General features: G+C 33.7%; 1 protein-coding gene across 1 annotated transcript; it reads right to left on the reverse strand.

Annotated features, from left to right (window-relative positions):
- Positions 1–1,200: 1,200 nt before the first annotated feature.
- Positions 1,201–3,156, reverse strand: LOC127872148 (trichohyalin-like). The gene has a single exon (XM_052415477.1). It carries the CDS (start codon positions 3,154–3,156, stop codon positions 1,201–1,203), a length of 1,956 nt encoding a protein of 651 aa, XP_052271437.1.
- Positions 3,157–14,360: the final 11,204 nt, after the last annotated feature.

Genomic DNA, 14,360 nt, shown 5'->3' on the forward strand with positions numbered 1-14,360 from the left:
GACGCCGAAAGTCTATGCAAAATCGTATGCTGCCATCTTTCTTCCTCACTATCACACAGTTTGAAGACCACGGAGATGTTGACTCACTAATGGCACCGGCTTCTAACATATCTTTCAGATGTTCTCTAACTTTATTAAAGAGTGCTGGTGGGATTCTTCTGTACGGCTCCTTGAATGGTTCTTCATTGAAAAGTTGTAACTTATGCTTAACGGCTTGAGTGTGACCCATATCTAAACTGGATTTCGGAAATATAGCATCCCATTTTTCAAACAAGTTGTAAACTTGGGTCTTTTGTTCTTCTGTTGATTCGGAGTCATCAAGGTCTACTTTATATTTCTGTTCTAAATGTTCATTTGTTCTTTTGTTTTCTCTTTCAGATGCTTCGACATGATTTATAGTTGCATTCAGCGTTTGGAATATAGGTGCTTCACGCAGTACTTTTACCTCATTCAACTGACATAAAGTCTGTTTGGCTTTTATTTTAATCGGTCTAGCTGTCACGTTGCATATTCGTACAGGTATCCGAGCTGTCTTTCCAATTGTGTCGATACGAACAACTCTTGGGCATATGATGGCGCTGTGGCATTGTATGTCTTCTATTGGCTCGGTTACAGCTTCATTCATAATGCCTTGTTTTCTGTTAAAGCCGGTCACGGTTCTGCTTTCAACAGGATGTAATGTTATAGGCTTAGTAGCGGTAACTATTCCAATATCTGCATTAACAGACATAAATCCAGCTGCCCATACATCATTTATTGTTGAACTGTCAGCATTACATTTTAATTCTCTTAATACATTTTTGTCGAGCAAAACATGAGCAGTACCATGGTATTCTTTCACTGGAACTATAAGCAAAATAGTTTGAATTGGCTTATCAGTAAACTCCGTTTCAATATCTGCAAATATATATCCAGAGTATGGAATTGTACTGCCATTTGCACATTTTAATTCAAGACCAAAGTCCTCCAAAGTGTACAATTCTGGCTTTGGTGACATGCCTTCATAATATACTTCAGTGATGGTGCTTACTTGTGACCCGCTATCAATCATTGCTGTAGTATGTATTCCGTTCAATTTGATTTGATCTAAGTTGGCATCACCAATCATGCGTTGTAATATTTCTTTATTTGTCCATGTTTCAGGGTTTATTGTTCTTTTCTCGTTTCCACTCTCATCCAACCCTGCGATAAGAGCTTCATCTAGTTTAAATGTGTCTTGTGTTTGTCATTATTTTGGCAACCTGTCTCTGGGTTACTACTTCTCTGTTCATAGATTTGATTCCCACGGAAAAATCTATTGTTTCGTGGGCGGTATCCACCTCGGCCCCTAAATGTTGAATTGTTCCTAAAGCCTCTATATGACTGACCCCTGTTGTAACATCTATTTCCGACTTCTTCTACCATGGGTGGCCTTTGTCGTTCTTCTGACAAGCTGTTTAATTTTTCTTCCATTGACTTAATTCGCTCTTTTAATTCATCCAACAATTTTATATGAGGGTCGAATTGTTGAACATGTATTTGTTTCTTGATTTCTGGTTCTTTGTTCACCTTCATCTCTAGTTCTTCTCTTCTCACTTTTCTTTTCAGTTCTTCAAATGTTATTGATGATTCAAAAAACAATCGCGTCGCATTTTTCAATTCAACATTTCTGAGATGTTTCCAGAATCGTGTTTTCAACATTCTTTCTTTTCTGCATGTCTGGATCTCCCCTCTGTTTATGGCTTTCTGAATTATTTCTTCAAGTCGGATTCCCCATGCCGAAATGTTTTCGTCTTTTTCCTGCTGTGCATTGTAATATTCTTCCATTAGCTTTTCTCCACTTTTAATATCTCCATAATTGCTTTCTAAGGTTTGTAAGATTTCTTCGCTAGTTGCTGTGGGTCTAAGTGTTGTCAATACTTTCCTAGGTTTTCCACTTATGGCATTTCGTATCGCTTGTCTTAATATTTCCTTATGATAAATGTTCGACTCGAGGATACTTTCAATTTCAACTTTCCACTCGTTAAATTGGTTCGGGTCAGAAAATTTTGGAAAATTCGGTTTGATCATAAACGTTTTGTGATTATTGTCTACTGAATCCTTTGCTTCCTCTTTATTGACGTGATGGTATTGTTTTCTAGTAGGTTGATTATCAAATTGACTTATGATGGTCTCTTTGTCAAACAAACTTTGTTCTAATTCTGATCTCTGTTTCATTAGAGTCTGTATTCTCTTCCTTTCTTCTCTCAATCTCTTCTCATTATCAAATTGACTTATGATGGTCTCTTTGTCAAACAAACTTTGTTCTAAATCTGATATCTGTTTCCTTAGAGTTTGTATTCTCTTTTTTTCTTCTCTCAATCTTTCGTTTTCCTTCATTTCTTTTAATTGAGTCTTCATCTGAATAGTTTTGACCATTTCCATCTCTCTCAATTTCATCATTTCAATCTGCTCTTCTAAATTTGTTATATCTTCAAGTTCATCATCACACTGATCCTTGTCCCGAGTACCATAATCATCATGTTCTCTTACTTTCTCTCTCTCTATTTTAAGTCTGTCCCCAGAATTAACCTTATTCAGACAATTTTCTTGCAACGCCTTATCGTCTAACCACTTAAGTTCTTTGTCTACAGTATCTTCGCTTGCGTTTGACAACATACTCAATCCTTCAAATATGTTACTTAATTGATCTAATTTGTCGTATTCATCAACTGTTATAAGTGTGTGTCCTCCATCTGTTTTCCGCTCGTATATGTCAAAATCTCTCTGGTATTCGGTTATACTCTTGCCACTTCTGTATTCATATCCACAAGCTCCCTGTTCATCATCATTTTCAAATTCAATACCAATGTCAGTTTCTCTCATTCTATGTACTCCTAATTCTAACGCTTTCCTTCGTTCCTTTAGTTCTCTTATTTGATCATCATCTTGTTTCCGCCTAAGTTTTTCCTCTTCTTTAAGTCTATTTAATTCATCCTTGTCATGTCTAGCCTTTCTTCGTATTTCAATTTGTTCAATTCTCTGTCTCTCTAATTCACTAAGCTGTTTCATTTCAATATCTCTATCCCTCCGTTTTATCCTTTCAAGTTCTCTTTCATTTGCAATCCTATTAGCTTCATCTCTCAGCACTCCTCTCCTTCGAAGTCTCTTTTCCCTATCTGTTATATCACCTTCCATGTTTGGAGAATGACAATTCATAAATGTACAGCACTATGATTGCAAATATATTCAAATATGTATTTGACTTCAAATGAGAGTCACACAACTGTCAATAATCTGCGATTAAACTATCACTATATCATATAAAATATCTCATTGTTCACGCTCTTAACAACATTAAAATTCATAATTCACTTAAAAAAACAACAGTAACAACAACATCACAATGTACATTAATTGTATTAACTTGTGAACATGCTTCACGTAAGTAGTCTTTCAATTAAACTAGATGTTATTACACTATGCAAAACTGTTGTAATTATTCGAGTTATTTAAAAGTATAACATCATTTAATTAAATGCTTAAAGCCACAATACTTATTAATTCGAATGCTTAATTTCAATTTGAATAAGCAATTAATTATTTTATTTTTATTTTCAACAAAATAAATATTTGGTATTTAAATGTTAAATAATAATTAATAATTAATTAATTAATTCAAATTATAAGTGTACTTATTGTACAATAAACACAAACAAAAGTGTGTTCCTATAATAAAAACAAATACAAAACACAAATACAATTTGATAAAGCTACTTTAACACACTAACAGTTGTAATACGTCACAGTGCGCAATTTATTTCCGGTAAATCGACTTCCGTTACATCGATATCCGGTTCCAGTTCAAAGTTTAAATGCTGCGCTGACGCGATATTTATAATAACAATCAGTACTAGTCAATAATTATCCAATCATAAACTTAAGCGTGCGCTCTTAACGCTAGCAGCAACGAACCGATATCGATAAACTCGATAAACTCTTCTATCCGCAATATATGTAAAGTTTACAGGTTTATACTGTAAACCTTTTACAATATTCCGAATTAAATTAACGCACGACCGCGAACGATTCGAATCACGCTACCTTGCAAGGATTTTCTTTATTCACCTTCTTTATTTTGCAATGAAATTGGTTTATACTAATTTCATTGAAAAATAACTTTCAACAAAACGGTCACGTTCACCATGTACCTCTGCAATCATAAAAAGCACGGGTATATCGAGCTAACTGTTAATAAATAAGTACAGATTGGGGGGTTAACTAATACTGTTAGTGACTAAAAATACAAATGGCTTTTACTACCTCTAAATACAGTAGTGTGTTTTTATAACTGACAAATCTACATAGCAATCTATTGTTTAAAGGATTAGTTGTCAATGTATAGAAGTGTTTTGCTCAAATGCAGGAGCATAGGTTAGATTGCATGCAACTTAAATGTTAGCGTTGTGATTCCTAAATGTATTGTTTAAAAAAATTGAAATATAAAAAATGGTATTAACAATTATTCTCAAAAGTACAACGAAAATTAAAACGCTCACCACACCACCGTAGAAATGAATCGTCAACAACGAAACACAATGTTCACACACTGTCACAAATACACTTAATGTCAAAACTCCAGCGTAGAATTCTCTGGTCTTGTGATGTTACTGTCAAGAAGAAGGGGGAGGCCTTTTAACCGTTTCTACCCGCGGGTTCCCGAATATGAATGGTACCGTCTAGAAGAACCGGTCTACCAATCTGCACTGCATTCCATTTGGCCAAACATCAGAACACGTTGGGCGCCATTGTCGTCCGACCTAGCTACGCCTATGCGCTCTCGGATAAATAGACAACAAGTCGTGGATCTTTTGTCTGATAGATTTGGATAGGAATAAATCCCTGTAACAAATATGTAAATAATAATAATAATAATAATAATAATATATATATATATATATATATATATATATATATATATATATATATATATATATATATATATATATATATATAATAAGAAGAAGAATAATTAGAATAATAACAATATTAATACACGAACTACAATCAATAATAATGGCGGTATGATGAGCGCGACATTTCACAAATACTCAAATACCAAATTACAAATATCTAAAATACGATAAAAACGTTAAATCCAGATAACATAACAATGACATATGTAAAGTCTTGTATTTACCTGTAGGTTATAAATTGAAGCCTACAAATATGGATAGTATTAAATGTGCAATTAACATCGATCAGCCTTGTTCAATGCTGTGTGAGTTCTGCGGTGCTCGTGCAGAAAAAGCGGGAAGATAGGTTACATTCAACTATGTTAGATTCAACTAAAAAAACACATATATATACCCTACACTTAATAACCTTTATTTCTTTACTACTTCTGTACTATCTATCTAATACAATTATATTTACACCCTACGACACAAGGACGGACGGACAGACGGCGGAGATTACCACATAATCACCCCAATTCAGAGCGTGGGCATAATTGCATGTCATTGTATATTCATATTTAAATTACAATTCTACAAAAGTGACGAACAAGATGTAACATAACAGAACAAGTTGTGGCATTATTGAATAAATACATAATCGAATTCGTATCAATTGCATACATTCTTCACCTAGATCAACATTTCAGTAGCCTCGGGTTAGCGAACGTCAATAATTACCGGACATGAATATTTGTTTACCTTGCGTGTCAACATCCGGTCAATTCCGTATGTATTCGTTATGTGTCCGTTGCATTCGTCATAGACACGTGGCTTTACACACGGGCAATCAGAATTGCAAACGAAACAATTATCAAAGCATTCCTTGTTAATATCAATATTAATAAAACTTACTTGAGCAGCCGAACATAGAAGGCGTATAATTTATTGCTGTCGCGGGGCGGCCTGCGGCCATGCGCAGTATGTTACAGAATTCTGTCACGTGATCAATGGTTGGCGCGTAATGTTTTTTTCTAGCAGTCTTAATTTTTACTAAACTTGGAAATATTAACAATTATTCTTAATCAAAGTATATTAAAAGTGGATCTATAGTGAGATATATCAACAGATTGACGTTTATTACCAGTGAAAAAGTTTAGTTGCGTTCGTATTGTCATAAAAACGAGTTATTAACAAACGGATTACCCCTCCCACTACAAATACGCGGCCATGATGATTAGTTGAATCGTGACAATTGTAGAGGTGAGCACGAAAAAACAGCGAAATATCGTTACACCTATTGAATGAGAACATTATATTGCAATTATAAGCTTATCTGTATGAACCGTCCATGGGAAAAACACGCAAACGTAAAAACAGCAGTAACGGGAGTAATAAATCCAGTAGTAGTAAGGGACAAAACAAAGTTGCAAAAAATAAGTGCATTTCTGGGGAAACAAATGATTTAACAAACGGTGTGTTGAGTGAAACATGCAACGCTAATTTAAGTGTTAGTGACGCTATCCACGGTGTTCATTCCGTACTAGTCAGTGACTCCGGGATGGATAACTCAGTGTTCGTACCAAGTGAACGTGAGACCGGAAATGGAGCTGAGGGAAGCATCCTATCACAGGTCAGTCATATCCTCAACACAGAGATTATCAGTTTCCTGCGATCTATGAATCAGGCTATGAACAATACTTGTTTAAGTATTACTTAACAGTTGGAAACACTAAATAAACTTGAAACAAAAGTAAACGGCATAGAATCTGAACTTTGCAAGCTGTGGAGTGTTGTTCAAGAAAATAACAAAATTCAGAGCGTAAAGCTTAACAAGATTGCGGAAAATGTTTCGTCGCTTGAATGCGCTTTGGCAGAGTCACAGAGCGCCATTTCAAAACTGCAGCAAGAAAAGTCCGAATTATCAGAGACCTTAAATTACATGCAAGCGCAGTCAATTAGGAATAATTTAATTTTCTCCGGCATCAATGAAAGCTCGTCCGAAAAGCCTGACGATACCGAACGTCTACTGCGCTCTTTCATAGTAGAAAACCTGAAAATACCCCCAGGATGTTGTCAAATGTATTAATCTTGAGAGAGTACATCGTATTGGTGTTAGGCAAAGCGGTAACCAACCACATCCTCGTCCAATAGTGGCAAAATTCTCACTGTTCAAGGACAGAGAAAGCGAGCGCAAATCAAGTTGGAACCTTAAAGGAACCAATTTCTACGTCAGTGAGCAATTTCCAAAGGACGTTGCCGACGGGCGCAGAAGCTTGATGCCGGCCTTCCGGAAAGCACGTGCTGATGGCAAGAAGGCATGGTTAAGCTACGATAAACTGTACATAGACGGTGTTCAGGTGCGTCCTGACAGTTCCACAAGCAACAACAGCAGCGGTAGCAGAAAGTAGGGACTTCCGGAGGCTGAAATAAAAGTTCTTTGTTGGAACGTTCAAGGACTTACAAATATAAAAATTAACGATGAAGACTTCTTAAACTAAATTCGTAAATTTGATATTATTTTGTTCTATGAAACATGGGCTAATAACTCAGCTTGTTATGACATTGATGGCTATAAATGTTACCTTTTTAACAGGAAAATTCAGAACAAAAAATCAAAACGCTCTAGTGGCGGAATAGCAATTTATATTAAGCAATCTATTGCGAAGGGATTTTCTATTGTTAAAAATCATCAGGATGCAATTGTGTGGCTTAAATTAGATAAGCTTTATTTTAATATAACGGAAGACTTTTTTCTGGCTAGTGTTTATATCTGGCCGGAGATTTCCCCTATGTATAATATTTTGATTGTTAATTTATTTAATATCTTACAAAATGAAATTAATCATTTACAAACAAATGGTAAAGTTTTTTAGCTGGTGATTTGAACGCTCGAGTAGGAAATAAGCGAGACTTTATTGTATGTGATCGCACAGTTAATCTGTTAAATGACCAATCTTACATAAGTGATTCTCAACTTCCACGAAATTCAATGGATTCGCAAAGTAACTGTTTTGGTACGGAGCTTCTTGACAAGTGCAAATCGCTCTCACTGAGAATAGCTAACGGTAGACTTAGCCATGATAGTTTCGGCGCTTTTACGTTCATGAATTCACGTGGTTCAAGTGTTATTGATTACTTGTTACTACGCGAACAAAATTTTAATCTTATAAAATATTTCAATGTTGAATCTCACTCAGAATGGTCAGATCATTGCCCTTTAGCATTCAATATCATGTGTAATACTTAAATATCGAGAGGTAATAATGAATCGACTACAACACGTCTTATCTGGTTAGATCAGCATCGAGACGAATTTCGACAAAAATTAATCGCAAATGTACATATATTTAACAGTATTAGCGATGATCTTGATTGTAATAACGTTGACAGTATTGATTATTGCGTGGACAGATTTTCGAAAATATTAAACGAAGCTGGTGAGGCTTTATTTTCTAAGACTTTAAAAAGTGGGAAATCTTACTCTAAAAATACATTATTTAAGAAAGCAGAGTGGTTTGATAACGACTGCCGTCTAGCAAAATCTGCCTATGTCAAAGCTCTAATGGAATACAATAAAAGCAGATCAGATATCGATAGAGCGCTTATGATAAATAACAAAACATTGTACAAACGTACTGATAAATCAAAACGTCAGCAACATAAAAGTAAAAAATTAAAAGAAATCGTTAGTCTTAGACACTCAAAGCCTAGAGATTTTTGGAAGCTTTTTAGTAAAAATAAAACTAGCATAAGTTATTCTTTGTCCATTGATGATTTTTATAAGTATTTTACTCTCTCCAGAACGATTTAAAACACGTAGATCATATCCAAGCAGAACAATTTTGCAGTTCTTATAATTTTAACATTAATAACGGCAGATTTGAAGAACGAGATGGTCCAATTACCACTGACGAAATCGATAAGGCAGTAAATCGGCTTAAACGTAACATATCGTGTGGCTGTGACTATTTGTTAAACGAATATTTCATCGAAAGTTTAGATATATTATCACCACATCTATTAAAGATATTTAATGCTATATTGAATTCAGGTCATTTTCCTCCAGAATGGTTCAAGGGGTTCATTGTGCCTGTTTTTAAAAAGAATGACCATGACGATGTACGTAATTATAGGGGGATAACTCTGGTAAGCTGCATGTCCAAACTTTTTACGAGCATTCTAAACAGTCGTTTAAATATCTGGATTGAAAATAATAACATTTTAAGTGACGCTCAATTCGGCTTCCGAAAGGGCCGCTCGACTACTGACGCTATTTTTGTACTTAATGCTATTATTCAAAATGTCGTGAATTCTAACGGACGTTTGTACTGTTGTTTTATCGATATGAAACGTGCATTTGATTCGGTCTATTTAAATGGACTATGGTATAAGCTTTACAACGCAGGTATTAACGGTAAATTATTAACGCTCATCAAAGACATGTATCATCAAGTTAAATGCTGTGTAAAAAAGTGTAATTCATACTCGGATTTCTTTAATTGTGCGATTGGACTCAAACAGGGAGAGGTACTCTCGCCGGTGCTGTTTTCTCTATTCTTAGATTCGTGACTTTCCAATAGACCATAATTCCTTTTCGAGTTGGTGACTTCCGGTTTCCGGTCTCGCGAATTATTATTTGGACAAAAGAAACAGAGAAACACTGCGTACTTGGTAAGTGGTTTCATATTTATGATAATAATCTATTAATTAATAACATTCAAATGTTTATTGTGTACTTATATCTAAATATTATTGCAATTAGTGTGCTGTTTCAATTAAAGACGAAATTAAAATTTCGGAATTCAACATTATGCTTAGTGGTTGGTGTAAATTGAAAACGTTCATCTAGTTGAATACAATACAACAAAACACAGTTCTCAAATGCTCAAACATAAAAAATAGCATTTGCAATTATTTTAAATATTATGTGTTGTCAAAAAAAGACTATATTGTTTTTGTATACTGTTGATCAGTTTAAAATTGGTGAAAACGTACTCAGACTCAGTGAAATAATTTTTTTAGACTTGTTAAGTTGTTAAAATACTACAATTCTGTCTTATAGGTTATTGAACATCCTTTTTCTGAACTAGATTTTAAATGATAACTGGTCCATTTTAACAATTTCTATTTTAAGATATCCGATGGATCCTCCTCCTCCAATCAACCGCTCACCACGGATTGCAGGAGGCTACAAAGGAACAGTTTAGCAGACCGGCAGCTTTTATGCCATGAATTATTGACACAGACTTTAACCCTTATTTTAGTGACTTGCTTAACACAAACGAAAAAAGTTAGATATTTATATTTATGTTGAACTTGAAAATGCTATTAAATGTTCATAGATGACACAACTAATGAGTGTGTGTTTATTATTTCTTATTCATACACTGTTACATACATGATAGATCTTTAATATTATTACTAAATTGTATTTGAAACAGAAATAAATAAATGAGTCGCATTTTTAGAAAACTGGGCTTAATGCATGTGCATAAAATGTTGTCCCAAATCAGGGACAACACTTTCCGCTTTAATGGTATTTTTAGTTTCAAGGAAGTCCATCCTTACCGGAAATCAAGTTTAGGCGTAAAGTGTCATCCCTGATTAGCCTGTGCGGACTGCACAGGCTAATCTGGGATGACACTTTACGCACGTGCATTAAGCCCAGTTTTCTCAGAACAAGGCTCAAATGTAAATTTTAAAACATGTGCTCTTTATTATGACTAGACACAATAGGGTTGTAACCAGGGAAAGAACCAAACAATTGAAAAACATAAATATGACCAAACTTGTTTATTTTGAACATTTCTGGAATAATGTATACAACAAATTTTGGACAAATAAGCTTTATTAATTTAGAAAATATTTTCTCGAAAAATGTACAGTTATCACAGCGATATAACAGTTATTACAGTCAGTGTTTCTGTTGATCATCATTTAAATGCTGACAGGAGTCTCTGGTTGCCACTGTCTGAATGTGACCGGTTGTTGAAAGGCCAAGTACATAGCAGAGTAACACAATCCGTGCCTTTTTAGGGAACTTGGGGTCAATGCTGTACAGTTGACCAAGCTTTTTCAACTGATCGGCCTTAAGGCTTGCCACGCTGTTGTAATCTTTCAGAGTCTGCTGTAGAGTTTCGAGTTGCTGAAAAAAATTATAACAAGTGCTAAGAGAATGGCTTACTATGGTCTGTATTCACATTCTAACATATTGTTTCTGCAATTAATTTAAATAGGAAACTTAAAAAAGCTACAACATATCGTCCCCTCCCCGCGAAAATGAACAACCTTAAGATAGCGCACCTCTAATGGGCACATATCCAAATATAATTTAATTAATTAATTTCCTAATCAGCATCATTTCACTGAACTACATGCATATTTGTAGGTAGGCTTTCCATGCTTTTTAAAAAAAAACATACCGATTTTTTCAAAACCACCCTCACGCTCGGCATTTGTTCATTTTATTTTCACCCCTGGGGTATATAAAAGTTCAATAACTCATTCAAATTTCCAAATTTGGGCATGCAGTTGGTGTGTACAGATGCAGTAAAGGTGTTTTCAGTTTAAACAAGATGTAATTAGTACACATTTTTATCTATGGAATAGCGCCATGAAATGTAAGTGATTTCAGCCAAGTAAAAATTGGGTCGGTTAAAAACAAAGTGTCATAAAATTTAAAATAGTATCATTTAAGTTATAGTTTAAACTTATTTTTTATAGAAACACTATATACAGCAAAAATACCAAGAAATAGACAGATTTACCGTTTACTGTTTGAAATAAAAATAAAAATGCAACATGCATCATTCGTATTTTCAGCAGTAAATTACCCAATTTAGCCATAACGTTGTTTTAATTTTAAAAATTGAAGGATGTGTATAAAATTTTCAACATATTTAACAATTAACATAGCTTATATGCTATATTAAATCAAATTATGTTAGAAAAGAAATAAAACGAGTCGCAAAAAGAATGCGATGTCCGCAAGATTCGAACCTGCGCGGGAAGATCCCAAAAGTTTTTTAATCCATTGCCTTAACCACTCGGCCATGACAACTTCACAACAGTGCAACCTTAAATAAGATATTCATAAGTAAACAGGTAAAAAGGTTCGTCGATCTTTGAAGAAATCGCGAAATCATATTTTTCAGATGATAATTGGATCAAAGTCAATATTTATAGTGAAAATAATGTATTCTAAATGAATTAGGTAAACACATATCAAAATTCGAAGTTTGAAAAAAATAAAATGCATCTCTCGGAAATAACCGATCATTGAAGATCGGCATTGATCGTGAAATAAATCGCGGGAAATCATTAGAGGTGCGCTACCTTAATATTTACAAGAAGGAAAAAACTTCTTTTCTCTTAAATTACAGAATGAAGCTAAAATTTTGCATGATGACTTTTCCAATAACCCTACATGTGTCATAATATTTTAAGTAACGTGTGATTTTTTTCTGTAAAAATTATAAGAAAATTGTCTAACTCAAGCTTTCAAAGCTTGAGTTAGACAATTTTGTCATATTTTATCATCTGCCGCATTTACTTTGGAAATGTTCGCATTTTCTATGGAAATTTTTGCACACATTTACATGGGTATAACTTTGTAAGCCGATTGGATAGGACCTTGAAATTCTTCGCGGAACAAGCGGGTCGTTTTCACAATTTCGAACATGTAAAAACCCATTTTCGCGCCAAAACTGAGATTGGCCATGTTCTAAATGATCTTAATAATGTTGTTCTTGGGTACTTTGTACTAATGTAAGAAAAAAAGGTTTTGTAATATTTACTAATAGTATGTACATTAAAAGTATATGTGCATGCATACAGTACCATTGATAATTGTACTGTCGTGGAAACTTCATTACAAGTGCAGGATTGTTCTAGGTGCATATTGTAATCCCAATAGTGATTTTTACCAAACATTATTTTTCAAGGGTGGGTATACAACGCAGATTTTAGGTCAGCCAATACAGAGAAACGAACATGGATCTACCAGGATTTCACAATCTTTGATAATTATTTATTACAAATCATGCAAAAAAGGTTGAAATGAATATAATAAAAATATTGGTTAATATAAATATTTATTTGAATTAGGAAAATTGAAACATTAAAAGATGGCAAATAATACATTGATTCTGAAGTGAATATTGTTATTCCATGGTTTACTTCTCATACTTGTAAAATATTCAGTCATTTCATAATAAGTTGAAATGATATTTTAGAATATAATCATAACAAAAATAATAACAAGAATTGTGAACAGAATAGATTAATTTTTTAGGCATTTGATTTTTTTTTAGTTTTTCAGCTCATATTTTTCATTGATTAATTGTATTTAGTATCTTGATGAGTTTCTGTTTGTAAATAAAACTACCATTTATATACAATGTAGTATCAAAAAATATTGAATAGACACATGTAATAAGTTCAAGTGCATGGGTAAAAACAAAACAAAAAAAAACACATTAAGACAATGTATGTAGTTTCATATAAAATCATTCAAAAACAAGAACATCCACACTTTCAAGTAATACATATTAACATAAATTGTAGATAAGAAAAAGTCAAATATATATTTTCTTAAATATTTGTTTTTTCAGTCTCCTATAGTGTAACAATAGTAAAAGGATGTATCACATTTAGAGCCCAATAAACAGGAAATTGTGGTCTGACACCATGACAACAATTACCCTGCTGAAGACAGTATTACACAAGCAATTTGAAACGAGATGTCATAAAGTACCCAAGATACTGATCCTGTTACTGATAATGATTGTTCAAAATCAGAATCTGCACACACATCTAGAGACAATTACTTGACAAATACACAAAATCAAATATAAATAAGGTAAAATACCCATCAGTATCAAACAAACAAAAACATTTTGTAAACATACTTTATCAACCGAAGTTGATTGTTTTCGTTGTTGCAACAGACAAATCTGTTTACATTTGACCGGAAGTCACCAACTCGTCTAGCCGCAAGGAGTTATGGTCTACTGGAATATAGCGAATGATCTTGAACTATTTTTAGAAAAAGACGTCAATTCTGGACTTTCATAGGATGACTTGATATTTATACTTATGCTTTTTGCTGATGATATGGTAATATTCGGCAAGTCTGTAACTGACCTCCAACAAATTATTAACAACCTTAGTGAATATTGCGATCTTTGGGGTCTAGAAGTTAATATTAGCAAAACTAAGGTAATGGTATTTAGAAAAAGAGGACCGACTTTTCACAATGAAAAATGGTCATTTAAATGTGAAAAGTTAGATATAGTTGACGACTTCAATTTCTTAGGAACAGTTTTTAATTACACGGGTTCGTTTTTACTAAACGCTGAATCTCTTTCTGGGAAAGGACTTAAAGCCCTAAATGTTTTAATGATTAATTTATAAAAACCTTGATATCAAACCTAGTATTGCTTT

This window comes from Dreissena polymorpha, chromosome 3 (genome assembly GCF_020536995.1).
Source record: "Dreissena polymorpha isolate Duluth1 chromosome 3, UMN_Dpol_1.0, whole genome shotgun sequence".
Lineage (NCBI taxonomy): Eukaryota > Metazoa > Mollusca > Bivalvia > Myida > Dreissenidae > Dreissena > Dreissena polymorpha.

What these genes read in the sequence shown, in the direction of transcription:
- LOC127872148 (XM_052415477.1), bottom strand. Translation starts at nt 3,156, where the DNA reads ATGGAAGGTGATATAACAGATAGGGAAAAGAGACTTCGAAGGAGAGGA.